Here is a 20,649-nt window from a genome sequence, read left to right as displayed (position 1 = left end):
AGCCATGGTATCCCAAGGAGTTTCAGATATCTGAGACTTCTCCCTGGTATTTTCTATTGTTTTTTCACTTGAACTACTTTAGATTTGATTTCTGTCATTTGTAACCAAACCTCCCCTATAAGAATACTAAAGGGAGTTCTTTTTTTTTTTTTTTCTTTTGAGATGGAGTCTCGCTCTGTCGCCCAGGCTGGAGTGCAGTGGCCGGATCTCAGCTCACTGCAAGCTCCGCCTCCCGGGTTCACGCCATTCTCCTGCCTCAGCCTCCCGAGTAGCTGGGACTACAGGGGCCCACCACCTCGCCCAGCTAGTTTTTTGTATTTTTTAGCAGAGACGGGGTTTCACCGTGTTAGCCAGGATGGTCTCGATCTCCTGACCTCGTGATCCGCCCGTCTCGGCCTCCTAAAGTGCTGGGATTACAGGCTTGAGCCACCGCGCCCGGCCACTAAAGGGAGTTCTTTAGGCTGAAATAAAAGCACACTAGACAGTAACCCAAATCCACATGAACAAGTAAAGAGCACTCATAAAGGTAGCTAACGAGATAAACATAAAAGACAATATCAATATATTTTTTTTGTTTGTAACTCTTTTTTCCCCACCTATCTGATTTAAAAGACAACTGCATAATGCAATAATTGTAAGTTTATGTGATGGGCACACAAAGCATAAAGATGTAACTTGTTAGACAATAACATCACAAAGGAGGAGAGAGGAAATGGAGAGGCATAGAAACAAAGTTCTTGCATACAACTGAAATTAAATGGCATTAATCAAAACTAGATTGTTAAGATGTTAATCATAATCCTCAGGGCAACTGCTCAGAAAATAACTTATAAGAATATATAGTAAAAGAAATGACAAGAGAAAACGGTACATGACAAAATATGTCTTTAATGTAAAAAAGAAAGGGTCAGTAAAGGAGAAATAGAAAGAAAAAAGACAAATGACAAATAGCAAACACAAAGCAACATGGCAGATATAAATCCTTCCTTATCAATAATTACATTAAAAGTAAATGGATTAAAATTTCTGTAATTAAAAGGCAGAGATTTGTAGCATGGATTAAAAAACATGATGCAACAATATGGAGCCCACAAGAGACACACTTTAAAGTCAAAGATATAAACAGGTTAAAAGTAAGAAGAAAAAAAAGACATACCATGCAAAGAGTAAACAAAAGAGAGCTGGAGTGGCTATACTAATATCAAACAAAATAGTTTTTAAGGTACTAATTGCTACTAGAGACAAAGATATTTCATAATTATAAAAGGGTTATTCGTCAAGAAGATTTAAGAATTATATACATATATGCACCTAACAAGAGCTCCAGAATATATTAAGCAAAAACTGACATTACTGAAGGGAGAAATAGACAATACAACAATAATAGTTGGAAACTGCAATACCCAATTGTCAATAATGTATAGAACAACTAGACAGGCGATCAATAAGATAAGAAGTGATGAAATGTGTTAACATGGTATAAGTCCTCTAGATCTGCGCTGTCTACTAGCCACATGTGACTACTGAGCACTTGAAATGTAGCTAGTCCAAATTTGGGTGTGCTGTTCAACATACACCAATTTCAAATACTTACTTAATACCAAAACAAATGGCCGGGTGCGGTGGCTCAAGCCTGTAATCCCAGCACTTTGGGAGGCCAAGACAGGCGGATCACGAGGTCAGGAGATCAAGACCATCCTGGCTAACCTGGTGAAACCCCGTCTCTACTAAAAAATACAAAACACTAGCCGGGCATGGTGGCGGGCGCCTGTAGTCCAAGCTGCTTGGGAGGCTGAGGCAGGAGAATGGCGTAAACCCGGGAGGCGGAGCTTGCAGTGAGCTGAGATCCGGCCACTGCACTCCAGCCTGGGTGACAGAGCGAGACTCCATCTCAAAAAAAAAAAAAAAAACCAAAACAAAAGAATGTAAAATGTACCATTGGTAATTTTTATATAAGTTATATGCTAAACTGCTGATTTGGATATATTGGGTTAAAGAAAATATAACATTCAAATTAATTCTATATGTTTCTTTTTACTTTTTTAATGTGGCTACTAGAAAATTTTAAATTACATATATGATTCACAAGTCTTGCTGTCCTGCAAGACTACTTCAGAAACCAGAGAGAAGAGTCTGTGGTCTATGATTTTAATATGGAAAAATCTCAAGGCTGAGCCCTCTTGTTCAGGGACGAGAGTCACTGCAGACTAATCAATGAAGTTTCAACCAACTGGTCCAGTCATGGATCGTATATGTTTTTCGGCCGAAAAGAAATAATTTATTTCACCTTCAAATAGCACAGAGAAACTAGAGAATATTGATCTTTTCTAGAGAAATTCAGTCAAAGAGAAAAATGTAACTGCATTAAATGAGAAACTCTATTACACAGATAAAAAGACCACTACTAACATGTGAAGTTATCCAGCTCATATATACATCTTCAAAACCAAGAACCTCAGAAACTGCTATTAGCTAACTTCATCTAGATTTTAAGTCACGCCCCTTTTGATAATCACAAAACCTCATTTTTCTTTACTTGCCACTCTGTCTAGAATCAGTGCTTTTCTAGCTGTGCCAGGGGCTGCCTCTGCACTTTCAAGCTGGACATACAACGTCATTCTGGTGTGGGTATATACAGCCAAGTAAACAGGCAATTACAACACAGAGTGATAAACACTACGAACGGGAAGTGTTTAGGATGCTATAGGCACCCATGCATAGTGGAGATGGCTTGGGCCAATCATTCTCCCCTTCTGCATTCTCTCCTTACTAACAATCCTGAATTTTATTCAGGTGCTAATTCCTTGTCACTCTTGCAAATAGTGGTGGCCAATGAGACATAAGCAATTGTTGTTGGATGGGCTTCCTGAAGGCTGACTTGGCTTGGAGGTATATAATTTTTACACTAATCTCCTTCTTCTTCTTGGAAAACAAATATGATGGTTGGGGCTCCAGAAGGCATCTTGAGACCATGAGACAAATATTAGGACAGCAGAGCAAAAGGAAAGCCAATTTCCTGGTGACAACGTAGAGCCCCCTTTCCAGATCTTGTCTATGTATTTTCAGACTTCAAGTTATGTGAGAACAAACAGTCTCTAGTTGTTCAAGCTACAATTACTTCAGGTCTCTAATATTAGCCATTAAAAAATGAAGGGACCAAATAAGGGTGGAAGGGGAGACTAGGAAAGCTGGGCCTGTGGTCTGCCATGACAAACTCCTGAGAATAAAGGCCCCTGGAAATCCTCAATGGAAACAGGCTTCCATAGAAAGACCTAAACGTTGTGGCCACTAGTTAGGCAAAGCCACCTGAGATAACTCAAATTCTGTATGGTATTATTTTAGAACAGTTATATGATCCTTAGAACAGGGAAAAAAATGCAAGAGTCTATTAGATTCAAAGTTCTTGAACCTGATATTCAAAAGAGACTTATTTCCATATTTGAGAATTTCACCAAAGGGTACTTAGAGAAAAAGACAAAAATATATCTTTTTTTTTGGATGGAGTCTTGCTCTATTGCCCAGGCTGGAGGGCAACGGCGTGTCTCGGCTCACTGCAACCTCTGCCTTCCAGGTTCAAGCGATTCACCTCAGCCTCCCGAGTAGCTGGGATTACAGGCACCTGCCATCCTGTCTGGCAAATTTTTGTATTTTTGTAGAGACGGGTTTCACCATGTTGGCCAGGCTGGTCTTGAACTCCTGACCTCAAGTGATCAGCCTGCCTCAGCCTCCCAAAGTGCTGGGATTACAGGCGTGAGCCACTGTGCCCAGCTGAGAAAGACAAAAACATAATCTTAAGAACCAAAGCTATGCAAAATCCAATCCACCCATGGACCTAGGTGGAAAGGGCAGACTTCTCTGAGAAGTTGGGAAGACGTAGGTAATGTGTATCACTTGAAACTGAGAACAACTTCTCCCTAATCCTGATGCTTCCTTCCTGGGTAGGAAATCACTTAGTGTACCATGGGCCTTTCTCTGCCTTTATACTCATTCTGCCTCTGAGCAGAGAAACAACATGACTGGCAAATTTGGGAAGAAAACTGAGCATACTCTTCATCTTGGTAGTAAATTATTTGTAAAGAACACGTATTTTGCGCTGCTTGTCCAGGGGCAGGCCCTTCTTGGCTTATGTTTTGGGGTGTGTCTGGCTAAATGTTGGCTAAGTCTTGTCCCCTAATCTGGCCTCCCTCTGTTTCCAAGTTCTCTGGCACCTATTTTACTGAGGCCATAGAAACCTCTGTGACCTGTTTTGCTTAACCAGAACCTGTTTTTTAATCATGGAATGATTTGGAGGATCTGGGATAAAAGACTCAAAACTATATCATTAGTACTATTGTGTTAAGAATGGGCTTATTTGAATATTTTAGAGGATTTGGCTTATTAGAACACAACCTCAAACCTCCAATTTAAAATTGGTAAGTGTGAAATTGAATGAGAGTTGATTCTAAGTTGAAATCTTCCTGTTTATGTACAGTATTGGAAATTTCATCAGGTTCACCTTAATAGTGAGTATATTAGCTGTTGAAGTACTCAGCAAATACTAAACGAGGGCCCTGTATAAATGATTATTAGATATATAGTTAGGCTGCTAGAAGAAATATTTGTAAGCTGTTTTTAAAAACTTACGGAAGAACCAAGTTTGATTTTATAAATTAAATACATTAAAAATTAACTTTAAAAATGACATTAGTTTCTGTGTAGTGTCTTCTGCAAATAAAATCTGCCCTCAAGGACACCAAAAAAATTCACATCATCATGCATGGTCTTCTTGCTAGGTTGCTAAAGAAGTGCCTTAGTCTCCCACAAAGCCTGCATGGGTCAGCAGTCTAAAAACAGCCTCAGCCACATGGCTAAAGGTGTATTTGCAATACTAGGAATGGCCCAGTGGAAACCTGGACACCAGGTTGAAGTGTAGGAAGCAGAAGTGTCAGGTAATGATGAAGTTAGGATGTTGCTGAGGAATGCCCTGGGGTGAAAGGCTACGCTATTGTGAGCCGCTCAGTGAAAGGCGTGAGGAATGGGCACAGAGGAACAAGTGTCTCAGATTGATAAAACCACACGTACAGGGGCACAAACAGTGGCTCCAGGGGATGGCCACCTGGACTGCTGAGATGGGCCTGCTGGTGAGCAGGGGCACGCTGCCTGGCCCTGAGAGGTCTGCTGCACAGTTGGCACTTACTCCTCTGAGGACACTGAGGAGCCACTGTTTAAAGCAGATATAGGCTAAGACTCGCCATCACTCATCCACAGAAGAGCGGGTGCCCAATGAGTGTGAGACATTTGGTGCTGGAGAGCTGTGTTTAGGGCAGTGACAAACCAAAGAAACAAGGTCCCTGCCCTCAAGGGTCCCACAGTCTGAGAGGAGAATGCATGATAAACAAGTAACCGATGAATACTTTTGGAGAGGTGTCTGCCATTAAAGAAAGTGGATGAATGGGATGGGGGAGTGGGGAGGGGCTGCTCCTTTAGAAGGGGTCAGAAGGTCAGGCACAGTGGCTCATGCCTGTAATCCCAGCATCTTGGGAGGTTGAGGCAGGTGGATCACTTCAACTCAGGAGTTTGAGATCAGCCTGGCCAACATGGCAAAACCCCACCTTTGCCAAAACTACAAAAAATTCACCAGGCATTGTGGTGTGCACCTGTGATCCCAACTACTAGTGAGGCTGAGGTGAGGAGAATCGCTTGAGCCAGGGAGGCGAAGGCTGCAGTGAGCCAAAATGGCGCCACTGCACTCCAGCCTGGGTGACAGAGGGAGACCCCATCTCAAAAAACAACAACAAAAAAAGGGAGGTCAGAGCAAGGAGCCACAATCTGCACAAAAAGCAGGTCTAGCAGGGGACACTCTTCCTGCGACAGCCTGAGGGTGTAGGGAGAGGGTGGCACGAGCTTGGCCTGCTGGGGGGGAAGTCAGCAGTGATGGGAGTGGGCATAAGACATGAGACAGGAAGGGAGATGCCAGCAGAGGCTGTGAGTCAAGGAGTCTTGAGACACAAATGCAGTCCACAAACCCAGCACTGCAACGCATCCTGTCTCATGGTTTTCTTGGAATCAAGTAAAATCCGAATCTGAGCCTCATCCCATCCAACACTGGCCAGGAGAGAGGCTCTGTCATCCACCTTGGGACTCACAGAACCCTGGCAGCAAGTCTGGGGGGCTTTGGACAATGAGGGCTGGGCTGCTAATATTTCTAAGTAGAAACCCCTGGAAAGAGGCAGCTGCAGGCTCGGGTTCCCCGTGAGGCACGGGCCGAGAGCGCTGGTCTCCACAGTCAGGAGACCTGGGTCTCTGCAAACTCTTCTGGCCCCTCTCTCAGGCCCTCAAAGTCCTCGTTCTCTCCACTCCCCCAGCAGAACACCTCGGAAGCAGGGAGGCTACAGGTAAACAAAAGACAGGTTCTCTGACCTTGCTGGACATCCTAGTGGGTAACTCACACCCTTCGGCGGCAGAGGAGCGCAACGGTCTTGCTATTTGCCTCGAACTGGGGGGTGGAAGCAGTAATTACTAATACACATATTCTAGAAAGGTTACGCTAGCTGCAGAGGGAAGTACGTAAGTTAGACGGGCAGGAAACACATTTCTGCCGTAAGGATATTTCGCGGGTGACTGTGCCTAACTTCAGGGGCTACCTTCAGCCCAGTGAGGGAAGTCCTGTCTCCCTGGCTGGCGGGGCTACCTGCACTCTCCAGGCGACATTGGGCGAGTCACAGCGCAGACTCCAGGCTTCCCAGCACTACCGAGAAGGGGCAGAATTCTTTTCCTCTTTGCATCTGCACGGAGAATTCTCATCTCAAAAGCCAAACCTTGGAGTTGTTGCTGACCCCACACTTCAAGCAGACTTTAAAATAAAAAGAGGTAGAACACATTTACTTTTTTTAAAATTGAGACGGAGTTTCACGCTTGTCGCCTAGGCTGGGGTGCAGGGGCGCGATCTCAACTCACTGCAACCTTCCCTTCCCAGCTTCAAGCAAATCTCCTGCGTCAGCCTGCCAAATAGCTGGGATTACAGGCAAGCGAAACCACACCCGGCTAATTTTTTGTATCTTTCAGTAGAGACGGGGTTTCACCACGTTGGCCAGGCTGGTCTCGAACTCCTAACCTCAGGTGATCTGCCCGCCTCCGCCTCCCAAAGTGCTGGGATTACAGTCATGAGCCACTGCGCCCGGTCCACGTTTACTTTTTACTGGTTAAAGCTCAAAGGTCAAAGAGCTGTAATGGCTAACACCCACCCACCAATGGCGTGTCTGCCTGGCTTACTGAGCTCAGTGCCCGCCAGGTCTGGAGCAGCCCTATGGGGCTGGATGCGCCATGTTGTCTGTAATGTCTGCTGGAGCCTCGGGCTTGGATGCCTCCCCTCCCAGCTCAGCTTCACTCTCTCTGACTGTCCACATGACTAGCTGCCCTGTGGACACCTTCAGCAAAAGTACAGCTTTCCTGGTCAAACGTTCTATCTGTCCTTGAAATTCATTCTACCTTCCAAATGCTGCAGCTCCTTTCTTAAGTCACTGAGACTGTCCTCTTGAGTTCTTCCCCTCTCTAGATCCCCCAGGCACCAGGCTGCCAAAACATGGACTCTGAAATGAGGTGGATTTTGCCATGGCAGCACAGCTCATGGTTCCCCATTCTAACAGTATCCTGTGGGAGAGCTGAGAAAGGTTTTTCTCTACCTTGACCCTTCTGCAACTCCTTGCAACTTTTAGATGATTCCTGTAAAGCTGGTTGGCATCTGAAGGCCCAAAGAGCAAGCAGAATAGTAAAGTATTCGTTTAAAAGGTTCCCCCATATTGGAAGAAAGCATACGAAAAAGCAGACAGCAAAATGTTCAAAAATCTGTTCTGAGAGAATATCCTGAGATATCTATCTGTAGAGATATCCTGAGAGAAAGAACATTGTTTGCTGATTGCTTTATTTATTTATTTTTTAAAGATAGGGTCTTGCTCTGTCACCCAGGTGTAAGTGCAGTGGCACAATCACGGCTCACTGCAGCTTCCACCTCCCTGGGCTCAAGTGATCTTCCCCTCAGCCTCTACAGTAGGTGGGACTACACATCACTGTGTCTAGAGTTGGCTCCTGCTGTGGGTTCTTAATCTTGCTGAATTCAAGAATGGAGCCACAGACCTTGGCCATGAGTGTTACAGCTCTTAAAGATGGCAGAGACCCAAAGAGTGAGTGGTAGCAGGGTTTACTGTGAAGAGCAAAGGACAAAACTTTCACAGCAGGGAAGGGGACCCAAGCTGGCTGCCGCTGTCGGCTGGGGTGGCCAGCTTTTATTCCCTTATTGGCCCCTCCCATGTTCACATTTCTGTCCTATGAGCGCCCATTTTTCAATCCTCCCTGCGATTGGCTACTTTTAGTATCCTGCTGATTGGTGCATTTTACAGAGCACTGATTAGTGCATTTTACAACCCTCTTGCTAGCTACAGAGTGCTGATTGGTGCATTTCACAGAGCACTGATTGGTGCATTTTACAATCCTCTTGCTAGCTACAGAGCACTGATTGGTGCATTTTACAATCCTCTTGTAAGACAGAAAAGTTCTCCAAGTCCCCACTTGACCCAGGAAGTCCAAATGGCTTCACCTTTCATCACAACACCCGGATAATTTTTTTATTTTTGTAAAGATGAGGTTTCACCATGTTGCCCAGGCTGGTCTTGGACTCCTGAGCTCAAGTGATTTACCCACCTCAGCCCCCAAAGTGCCACTGCACACTGTCCGCTGATCCCTTAAACACTATCTTCTTTAGACAGAAATGTCAAATTTATGTCTATGCTGAAGTTAACAAAAAATATGACACACTCATTTCGATTTTTTATTAAAATACTTTTTTGTTTATAGGGACAACCAAAGAAAAATACACAATTTTATATGTTGTAGATCATATAAAATACAATAAACATAAACTCTTGGGAATGCAGAATAGATTTCAAAAATCTTAAAAGAAGCTTTCATAAAAATAAACTTTAGAAATGTGGCTTAGATTTACCGCATTTTTTCAGAAAACTTTCTTTTCTCCGTTTGCTACCCTGATTATAAATAATTGTTCAAATATTCTAACGTCTTACCAATTTTGCTTTCTGGAATTTTAGAAATCACATGTCTAAATGAAGACCTCTCTTTTATACCACCCTACATAAACACAGAATAGATTTTATTTAAATTATCATTTGATTTGGTACTATTGTAAATACAGTTTTAGTAATAATTAAATGTTATGGGGGAAAAACTAACAGAAAAACCTGCTAACAGGTTACTATAAGAAAGGATCTTTTATATATGGCTTTTATGATACCCACTGATTTAAAATCTAGTGCTTTTAAAATCTGGTTATAAGAAAAGTAATAATCTAATTTTTTATTAAAAAAGAAAAGAGAATTTTTACCAAAACTTCAATATAGAAGTTAATGTGCTTAGCATGGTAATAGAGGATCTAACTTTTAACCAGGCTATCAACTTCTTGAATATTTACTTTCAATTTGGAAAAAATATTGTTATTCAGAACCTGAAATACATTATAAAACTGGAAATGGAATCTTTTAGGTGAATTCTTTCTTTCAACCCCTCATAAATCCGAAAAAATAAGCCAAATTTGAAGGCAAAAGATCATTACATTTAGGGATCATTTCTAATGACAGAAATCAAGGTAAAAAAAATCAATTAAAACAATGTGGTTTAAGAAAGTATCCTCCTAATGTAGGGGGTGGGAAACAGATATTACATTTTAAAATTTAATAATAAAGACCTGAAAAATGATAAATGCAGTTTTAAAATATTTGTTGTCATCGTTAAGAAAACATTAGGCATGTTGCCAACACACACACAAACATCACTCCACTCACAGGAGGAAATGACTGAAAAACAGCAGAGTTGAACTGCAGCAGGAGGCTGCAGATTCCTTTCAGCTTTCTGTGTAAAGTTCAAAGATACTTTCAGCTCTACAGGTGCTCATGAAGAAGGGGAGCTAAATGTTTTCAAGGCACTTTTAAACGAGGCATTCTAGGTAAAAGGAAGAAAAGGAGACTCTAATGTTTTCCTACCAAAAAATACATCCATGAGCTAAATCTCAACTTTTTAAAAGGCTAAAATATCTTGAATATTAATTAGAGTTATTTGAAAGAGCAGAAAAGGTATTAAGACTTTAATTTATAATAGTTGATCATAATATTACAAATGATCTTTTAACTAACTGCTATTCAGATCATGAATAACACAAAATGTATCCAAGAGCATTATCTATTTTTATATACTAAAATACGTAGATGTACAAAGAAGTATTCCTAAAAAGTTGCTTATAGTTCAGATATGCACTAGAGCAATTAGTAATTTGGTAAAATTAAGAGTCTCTAATATAAACATTTGTGTTTTAGATTCATGCTTAAAGATTGAGATTTTATTACTATGAAGGGCACATAGTATCTTTATTGAAACATTATATAAAATGTTGGCTAAATTCTGTAGCCTATTTGGAGTGAACATCATCTTGAATAGAGATTTTAAAATTTCATAATCTTAACCTCCCACAATATGATTATACTTGTTTAAAAAGACCATTATATCCAGATATAAACTTAACAAATGAAATATTACAAAATATGAACGTAGATGGTTTTAAGTTTGTTTCCCTTTACAATTCCCAGCATTTTCCCCCTGCCCTGTTCATACGAGTAAATTCTCTTCAATTCCTGTCCCATCACCCATCTGCTGGAAAACACTGCTTTGTCTTGGCTAAGGCTGCACGAGTTCAGTCTCGCACCAGCTCAGCCTCCCCTTTCAGCGACACCATTTCCCTACCAGGGTACAAGCTGTTTCCTGGTGCTCCAGGTGGAGTCTGATTTGGCATTCGTTCCCCATCCCTAGTGCTCTTTAAGCTGGTACCTTAAGCCACAGAAATGCTTTGGCTTACTAATTATTTACCCTAGCAGTGCATTTAATGCAATTTCATAGGTACACCCTGACAATCTTGGTAAAGATTCTTCATCACTGCCTATGTCAGCACTTTGGGCAGGGGAAATAGAAGAGAATAGGAAACTTTCTCCAAAGCTTTGTCAACACATGTATTATAGAATGGATTCTACTATGTAAGAGTTCTCAATTATAAAATATGGTAAGCATTTACCTTTTAAAACCAACATAAAAGGGAAGAAATTAAGCTTTTTATGATATTTTTATATGCATTATCAGAGTGGTATATCAAATATCTACTCTATTTATAAAATGGATAAAACAAGGCACAAAGAGGAATGATGTGCAACTATAAAAACTCTGTGCTAAGAGTCGCACATGAAGAAATCATAACTCACATCAACAGCTTCTGCTAACACTGCAAAAACCTTTTGGAATGCTAAAGGAAAACCACATCAGGCTTCACGTTAAAAACCTCAGATCTTTCAAGAAATTCTCTGTACACCTGCTTCTCATATGACCAAAGTTGTATATGTATTCAAAGGAAAGGGCTTACTGCTAGGGGCAATACAATCAGTAAGAACAGTTATATAATTAAACACATCACTGGCTATGTCATATTTTAAAAGAAACTTATTCCAAAGTCTTTACAACTTAACTTACCGGGATTCTGATACAACCAACAGACTTACAGAGTAACTTTTTATACCTATTCTTTTACTAAGTTGCTTTGGTTTGCATTTGTCTTCCTTCTTTAAAACATGCAGTTCATACATTTGACAGTTTTACTACCATAGTCAATACATTCTGGACCAATGCACTCACAGCAGGCATTATGAAACCAGCGATATTTGGATGCTCCCATGGACTCACAGGATATTTTACACTGATGTATGGACATGCAGTCATCAAAATAAACCACAGTACACATGTGTTCTGAAAAACAAAAATTTAAGATTTCAGGGCAAGAAAAAAGAAAAACAAAAAAAAGCTTTATTATCTAGTTGAATATTAATAGTTATTTATCTTAGTTCTCTTACTGCTGGTCTGTACATGACAAAGATGAGGTACAGGAAAAAAGATCTTCATTAATTAATTATGTTGAGAAGGAAGTCAGATTCTCCCACTCTATCTGAAGAAGGCAAAGGGCTTCCTTAGCTTCTTTTATTAAATTTCACACTTCGATCTAAAGGTTGGTTTATTGGGCTTAAAAACATTTGCTATGTTATACAGCTGTACTTTTAAACTGGGCATTTCCTTTTTTTTTTTTTTTTTTGAGATGGAGTCTCACTCTGTCGCCCAGGCTGGAGCGCAGTGGTGCCATCTTGGCTCACTGTAGCCTCCACCTCCCAGGTTCAAGTGATTCTCTGCCTCAGCCTCCTGAGTAGCTGGGATTTACAGGCATACACCACCACACCTGGCTAATTTTTATATTTTCAGTAGAGGAATCAGAGAATCCACAGAACTAAGTAGAAAATGATAAATCCATAAGCTAAAAACAGACAACAAATAGATCTGCAAATGCAGGCCAGGCATGGTAGCTCAAGTCTGCAATCCCAACACTTTGGGAGGCCGAGGCAGGTGGATCACCTGAGGCCAGGAGTTTGCCACCAGCCTGGCCAACATGGTGAAACCCTGCCTCTACTAAAAATACAAAAAATTAACCGGGCATGATGGCGGGTGCCTGTAACCCCAGCTACTTGGGAGGCCGAGGCGGGAGAATCACTGGAACTTGGGAGGTGGAGGTTGTAGTGAGCCCAGATGGCGCCATTGCACTCCAGGTTGGGCAACAAGAGTGAAACTCTGTCTCAAAAAACAAACAAACAAACTGCAAATGCAGGAAGAGCAGTAGGAAGAGGCTAACTCTATCTGGGGGAAGAGGTGTCCAGGAAAGATGTCACAGAGAAAAAACTTTAGCTGTGTCTTAAAGATAGCTGGAGTTTCCAGGAATTAGCTTCTTGCTAATTGCTTCATAAATTTAAATAATCTTTGAACAAAACTTATGCATTATTATTTAATATCTATTATGTTGATTATTTACATTCTAATAATGAAGAAAATGATAAAAAAAATTATTGCATTCCATATGTTTCTAATGTTTTCCAAAATCTAGCATTTGTTTTACAAAGTACTTTAACCTAAAAGGGAGTAAGAATTCTTACACTGTCATTTAACAGAAGCTGTTTTGCTTTTACTATTAATGTCCGAAGCTCACACGGTTTTTTGTTTTTTGTTTTTGAGATGGAGTTTTGCTCTAGTTGCCCAGGCTGGAGTGCAATGGCACGATCTCGGCTCACCGCAACCTCCACCTCCCGGGCTCAAGTGATTCTCCTGCCTCGGCCTCCCAAGTAGCTGGGATTACAGGCATGTGCTACCACGCCCAGATAATTTTGTATTTCTAGTAGAGATGAGGTTTCTCCATGTTGGTCAGGCTGGTCTTGAACTCCTGACCTCAGGTTATCTGCCCGCCTCGGCCTCCCAAAGTGCTGGGATTACAGGCGTGAGCCACTGCACCCGGTCCACACTGTTTTATATAGGTAGGAATGTAATAGAGGGCACAAGTAATAGTCAAGTAAGAATACAAATTATACTATTTATACATAATTCACCTCATATTTTAAGAAATAATTCCAATTTTTCATAAGTGCTTTATGCTTCCACAGGAAAATTATATGGTGCCTTTTAGCAAAAATATCAAAGATTTTATAAAAGTCACATGCTTTTTACATTCCAAAATTATAATATGCCCTATCTTCACTAATAAATGCTCTTAAATATGTTTCTGTAATTTGTATAAGTTATTTTCTCATTTAATTCCTTTTCTGACCAACAGCACTCATTTGCAGAGAACTGACTGGGGTTAGTTTATGCCTGGAAATGAGATGTCTGGAATACCAACTTGCTTATAAAGAAATTTAGCTAATGACTTTGGCATCATTTTGGTACGTCTGCTATTATAAAAATCTGACTTCATGGGATACTCTGAATGTTACCTGACAATGAGCAACATCATATTAGAGAAGCAGCACTGTTGTTATCTGATGAAGAGAATAAAGCCTAAGACAAATAAATATCAGAATTAGGAACAATTATCTATTTTCCAATATAGTACAGGCTCTGCTGCCAGGAGTATGGAGGAATTTTGACAATATGCTGACATGCCTCTTTATCTTTTTTTTTGGCGAGACGGAGTCTTGCTCTGCCACCCAGGCTAGAGTGCAGTGGTGCAATCTCGGTTCACAGCAACCTCCGACTCTCAGGTTCAAGCAATTCTCCTGCCTCAGCCTCCCTAGTAGCTGGGACTACAGGCGCCCGCCACCACGGCTGGCTAATTTTTGTATTCTTAGTAGAGAGGGGGTTTCACCATGTTGGCCAGGCTGGTCTCGAACTCTTAACCTCGTGATCCACCTGCCTCAGCCTCTCAAAGAGCTGGGATTACAGGCATGAGCCACCACACCTGGTCGACATGCCTCTTTATCTACTCAGGGATCGAAGATTTTTTTTTTTCTCTTATCCTTCTGGCATGTGCCTCTAGATATGATGGGATCAGGGTTATTAAGTCTAGAACTTATGTGAGATGATACAAATTCAAAACCAAAAAGCTGCTCCAAAAGATGGTCTTATACAAGTTTTATAGATTACATGGACAGACCACATGAGGGGGCGGAATGGAAAAAGTCAACTGTGTCGGCAGTTACCTTTGTCACTGGAATAAGGCGCGTGAACATTATTGCTGGGAACAGACACATTCTGGTGGTGTGGCTGGTTCACAGTTTCTAAAAATGAAACCAGATTCTCATGATGTGAAAGTTCTTCTGCAACAGGGAAAGAAACGATGTTCCAATTCAACTGAGTATCTCCTTCTGTGAGTGCCCGGAAGAGAGAAGGGATCGGTTCATGCAGCTCCTCCACTGTGCTCTTTGAAGTTGGAGGTGTGTCACTATAATTTCGAGGATTACACATACCTGGGTTGGGGGTAATATAAGATTTTGTTAGTTACTGCCTTGCAATCAGAGCTATAACACATTAAAATTATGTAACTTCTAGGATTACATGTAGGTATTTTCCTAGCTTTTTTTTTGTGCTGGGTGAGCCTAAATGATGATATCCTACCCCGGTAGCTTCAAGCATACTGAACGCTCAGATCTTGTTTTTAAAATACCTAATAGGAACCAGAGCTCCTTGGAGGAAAGACTGATTTGAAGGCTGGGTCAGGAAAGTACAAAATGAGCCAGGAACACATTTGTGCCAGAAAGTAACGAAGTGCACCATGAATGATGGGGCATGCTGAACAGACACAGGAGGCCAACTGAAGGGGCTCCTACTGGCTAATAGACAATTTGAGCATTAAAATAATAATAAGCTGAGCACATTGGCTCACGCCTATAATCCCAGCACTTAGGAGGCCAAGGTGGGAGGATCTCTACAGCCCAGGAGTTTGATACCAGCTTAGGCAACATAGCAAACATCATCTCTACAAAAATTAAAAAATATTAGCTGGGTGTGGTGGTACATGCCTGTAGTCCCAGCTACTTGGGAGGCTGAGGCGGGAGGATTTCTTGAGCCCAGGAGATAAGGCTGCAGTAAGCTATCACTGTACCACTGGACTCTAGCCTGGGCAACCCCATGTCAATCAATCAATCAGTCAGTAAAAATGGATTACCATCTTGTAAACAAAACAAGAATCAATGAGCTCTTTCTTTTTTTTTTTTCTTTTCTTTTTCTTTTTTTTTTTTTTTGAGATGGAATCTCACTCTGTTGCCCAAGCTGGAGTGCAGTGGCGGGATCTTGGCTCACTGCAAGTTCCGCCTCCCAGGTTCACACCATTCTCCTGCCTCAGCCTCCTGAGTAGCTGGGACTACAGGCATCTGCCACCATGCCTGGCTAATTTTTTTGTATTTTTTAGTGGAGACGGGGTTTCACCGTGTTAGCCAGGATTGTCTTGATCTCCTGACCTTGTGACCCGCCTGCCTCGACCTCCCAAAGTGCTGGGATTACAGGCGTGAGCCACCGCGTCTGGCAATGAGTTTTTATATACAAATAAACACAAGAGAAGGGAATGATATTCCTTACCAACTGATAAACGTAGAAGAAAGGAAACAGAAAATCACCATTTGGCACTCTCACAGGGGTTTGATTCGGATGGGAGTAGTCAATGGATATTAAGTCTGGTGGGTGACTGTTAGATAAGAACATGCTGATGTATTCTTGGAAAGCTCTCCACAAAATACTAATCACTTACGAAAGGTCATTAATAATGACTTTAATGTGGAGAAGTCTGGCGGGCACCAATATGATCAGAAGATCAAAGTTAACAGCACCAGTGACGGGAGGTGGTGATGTTGCCAAGAATGTGTGGCGTAAGTCTGGTCACAAGTAAACATCAGGTACATCAAGGCTGATGGAAATCCTGTGCCATTGTGCCAAACAGCCTAGTTGGGAATGCAAGGGAAAAGTTCTTGAAGGAAATGGAAAGTGTTACCCTTAACACACGAACGCTAAGAAAGTGAAACAGCCTTACTGCTGATACGGAGACAGTTTGAGTGTCTGGATAGATTAAACCAGCCAAAATATTCCCTTAAAGTTCAGTCCAGAGCAAGGGCCTCTCTTCAGTTATGTGAAGGCGGAGAGAGGTAAGGACGCTACAGAAGAAAAGTCTGAAGCTGGCAGAGATTGGTTCATGAGGTTTAAGGAAAGAAGCCATCTCTATAACATAAAAGTGCAAAGCGAAGCAGCAAGTGCTGATGTACAAACTGCAGCATGTTATTCAGAAGATCTAGCTAAGTCATTGGTGAAGGTGGCTATACCAAACAACAGATTTTCAATGTAGATGCAACAACCTTCTATTGCAAGACGATGCTATCTAGGACTATCCTAGCTAGAAAGAAGTCAATGCCTGGTTTCAAAAGCTTCAAAGAACAGGCCCACTATCTTGCTGGGGGTTAATGCAGCTGGTAACTTTGGGTTGAAGCCAATGCTAATTTACCATTCCAAAAACCCTGGGGCACCCATAAGATTTATGCTAAATCTACCCTGCCTGTGCCCTAGAAATAGAACAACAAAGCCTGGATGACAGCATGTTGACAGCATGGTTTACTGAATATTTTAAGTCTACTGTTGAGACCTACTTTTCAGAAAAAATGATTCCTTTCAAATATTACTGCTCACTGACAATGCACCTGGTCACCCAAGAGCTCTGATGAAGACATACAAGGAGATTAGTGTTGCTTTCATGCCTGCTAACACAGCAGATGTTCTGAAACCCAAGGTTGAGGGAGTCATTTCAACTTGCAAGTCTTATTATCTCAGAAATATATATTGTAAGGTTATAGCTGCCATAGATTCCTCTGATGGATCTGGGCAAACTAAACTGAAACCCTTCTGGAAAGGATTCACCATTCTAGATGCCATTAGGAACATTCATGATTGATGGGAGGAGGTCAAACTATCAACATTATCAGGAATTTAGAAGAGAAGTTGAGTACAACACTCATGGATGACTTTGAGGGGATCAAGACTTCAGTGGAGAAAATTACTGAAAATGTAGTGGAAATAGCAAGAGAACTAGAATTAGAAGTGCGGCCTGAGGATGTGACTGAATTATTGCAATCTCATTAAAAAACCTGAACAAATGAGGAGCTGCTTCTTATGGATGAGCAAAGGAAGTGTTTCTTGAGATGGAATCTACTCCTACTGAAAATGCTGTAAACATTGTTGAAATGACAACAAAGGATTTAGAATATTATGTAAACCCAGTTGTTAAAGCAGTGCGGGGTTTCAGGACTGACTCCAATTTTTAATTTTTATTTACTGAGAGAGAGTCTTACTCTTCACCCAAGCTGGAGTGTAGTGGCACAATCACAACTCACTGCAGTACTGAACTCTTGGACTCAAGGGGATCCTCCCACCCCAGCCTCCCATGTAACTAGATCTAGAGGTGTGCACCACCATGCCCAGCTAATTTTTTCCATTTGTTGCAGAGATGGGGGTCTCACTACGATGTCCAGGCTCATCTCAAACTCTGGCCTGCAGCTATCCTTCTGTCTCAGATTTCCAAAGCTCTGGGTTTATAGACATGAGCCACTGCATCCGGCCCAATTTTGAAAGAAGTTCTACTGTGGGTAAAATATTATCAAATAGCATGGCGTGCAACAGAGAAATATTTCATGAAAGGAAGAGTCAACTGATGCAACAAACTTCAGTGTTATCATATTTTAAGACACTGCTAGCCAGTGTGATGGCTCATGCCTGTAATCTCAGCAATTTTGGGGGACCAAGGCTAGAGGACTGCTTGAGGCCAGGAAATTGAGACCAGTCTAGGCAGCATAATGAGACTCCATCTCTATTTAATAAAAGAAGAAAGAAGGCCAGGCACGGTGGCTCACACCTGTAATTTCAGCATTTTGAGAGGCCGAGGCGGGTGGATCACGGATTGAGACCATCCTGGCTAACACGGTGAAAACCTGTCTCTACTAAAAATACAAAAAATTAGCTGGGCATGGTGGTGGGCGCCTGTAGTCCCTGCTACTTGGGAGGCTGAGGCAGGAGAACGGCGTGAATCTGAGAGGTGGAGGTCGCAGTGAGCCGAGATTGTGCCACTGCACTCCAGCCTGGGTGACAGAGCGAGATTCCGTCTTGGGGAAAAAAAAAAAAAAGAAGAAGAAAGAAACTGTCACAGCCACTCCGACCTTCAGCAACCACCAGCCTGATCAATTAGCAGCCATTAAGATCGAGGCAAGAGCCTCCACCAGGAAAAAGATTATACAACTGCCTGAAGGCTTAGATGATTTTTTGCATTTTTTAACAATGAAGTATTTTGTATTTAAGGTATGTATTTTTTAACACATACTACAATTGCACACTTAATAAACTACAGTATAGTGTAAAATAACTTTTATATGCACTGGGAAACCAAAGTATTTGTGTGACTCACTTCATTGGGACCGTCGCTTTACTGCAGTGATCTGGAACCAAATCAGCAATATCTCCGTGGGGTGTGGCTATACTTCTGAAAGCTAAATTATGTTTCATTTTTGCTTTGCATCTATTAGGTGTAAGATGGAGTTTCACTTCTTCCTCAGATTAAAAGTTTAAAGAGTTAAGGCAAATTTATAAATTCCTATTTTTATAAATTCAGGGAGGGGAAAAAAGCCATCTATTTCCTCATTTTGTTAATTTAAGGATCATGGCAAGAGCGGAGGAGAACAAAGTTGTGTGTGCTCTTCATCACACTTTTCAGTACATCTGAACTTGAATAACTTAGGTTGTATGACCTAATAACCTAAATAACTTAGGTTGTTTGATCATTTAAATGATCAAATCTGATCCCTTTATTCATAAAAAGAAGAAATAGGCGCAGTTAAGTCAAATGATTTGTCCAATATTATGTCATCTAGGATCAGAGCCAAGATCATGATGTAGCCTCCTGATTTCATGTCTACTACTCTTTCTCATAACTACATCTATACATAATCTTTAAGCGGTATCAAAAAGCAAATAATACTTAGAATGCTCATATTATACAACTATACATAATATAGTCTTCTGCCAAATTTATAAATAAAAATTAGTGGACAGGCGCAGTGGTTCACACCTGTAATCTCAGCACTTTTGGTGGCTGAGGCAGGCGGATCACCTGAGGTCAGGAGTTCGAGACCAGCCTGACCAACATGGAGAAACCCTGTCTCTACTAAAAATACACAATTAGGCTGGCATGGTGGCACATGCCTGTAATCCCAGCCACTCAGGAGGCTGCGGCAGGAGAATTGCTTGAACCCGGGAGGTTGAGATTGTGGTGAACCAAGATTTCACCATTGTACTCCAGCCTGCGCAACAAGAGCGAAACTCCATCTCAAAAACAAACAAACAAAAAGCCAAAAAACAAACAAAAAAATTAGTAAATAGAATTGAAGGTAAACAACTGAGTTCAAACATTATAAAAGCTAATTTTACATCTACTGAAGACTTTAAAGAAATTTCAGCCAGGCACAGTGGCACACATCTGTAGTCCCAGTCACTTGGGAGGCTGAGGCAGGAAGACTGACAGAACCCAAAAGTTCCAGGCCAGGCTGGGTAACTCATGTGACCCTGTCTCTAAAAAACAAACAAGGCCAGGCGCGGTGGCTCAAGCTTGTAATCCCAGCACTTTGGGAGGCCGAGACGGGCGGATCACGAGGTCAGGAGATCGAGACCATCCTGGCTAACACAGTGAAACCCCGTCTCTACTAAAAAATACAAAAAAACTAGCTGGGCGAGGTGGCGGGCGCCTGTAGTCCCAGCTACTTGGGAGGCTGAGGCAGGAGAATGGCGTAAACCCGGGAGGCGGAGCTTGCAGTGAGCTGAGATCCGGCCACTGCACTCCAGCCCGGGCGACAGAGCGAGACTCCGTCTCAAAAAACAAACAAACAAACAAACAAACAAATAAATAAATGAAACTTCAGTGCTCATTATCAGAGATTTCATTCTATCAAAAAAATGTGGGGGGAGTTTTGTGCATTTAACAAATTTAGGACAAGAACATGCGTAATTTAAATCTCAATATATTGCATTAAAACTAGTAAACCTGATGTACTTGATTTGCTGATAAAGATACTAAGGTCTTTCCCACTTTCCCTAGCCAACTTCTCCAAATTCTATATTGACAAACTTGATAACCATATTCTGTGGCAAATTCACAATGCAGCCTGGTCTCATACATTGATTCTAAAAGTTGAAAACCAGTACAAGTAGTTACCTTAACGTAATCCTATGAAAATT

The 20,649-nt window shown here is 41.5% G+C and overlaps 1 protein-coding gene across 1 annotated transcript in view; it reads right to left on the bottom strand.

The window, feature by feature from the left end:
- Positions 1-8,790: 8,790 nt before the first annotated feature.
- TWSG1 (twisted gastrulation BMP signaling modulator 1) overlaps positions 8,791-20,649 on the bottom strand; it is a 66,222-nt gene continuing 54,363 nt past the window's right edge. The window contains exons 4-5 of the mRNA XM_023228493.3: positions 14,592-14,858; positions 8,791-11,829 (exon numbers count right to left, since the gene is read on the bottom strand). Coding sequence (XP_023084261.1) covers positions 11,648-11,829; positions 14,592-14,858 — 449 coding nt within the window. The 3' untranslated portion in view covers positions 8,791-11,647. The remainder of the gene's footprint in view (positions 11,830-14,591; positions 14,859-20,649) is intronic.

The sequence above is a fragment of the Piliocolobus tephrosceles genome, chromosome 18 (genome assembly GCF_002776525.5).
Source record: "Piliocolobus tephrosceles isolate RC106 chromosome 18, ASM277652v3, whole genome shotgun sequence".
Classification (NCBI taxonomy): Eukaryota; Metazoa; Chordata; class Mammalia; order Primates; family Cercopithecidae; genus Piliocolobus; species Piliocolobus tephrosceles.
This window is presented reverse-complemented; position numbering and strand designations above follow the sequence as displayed.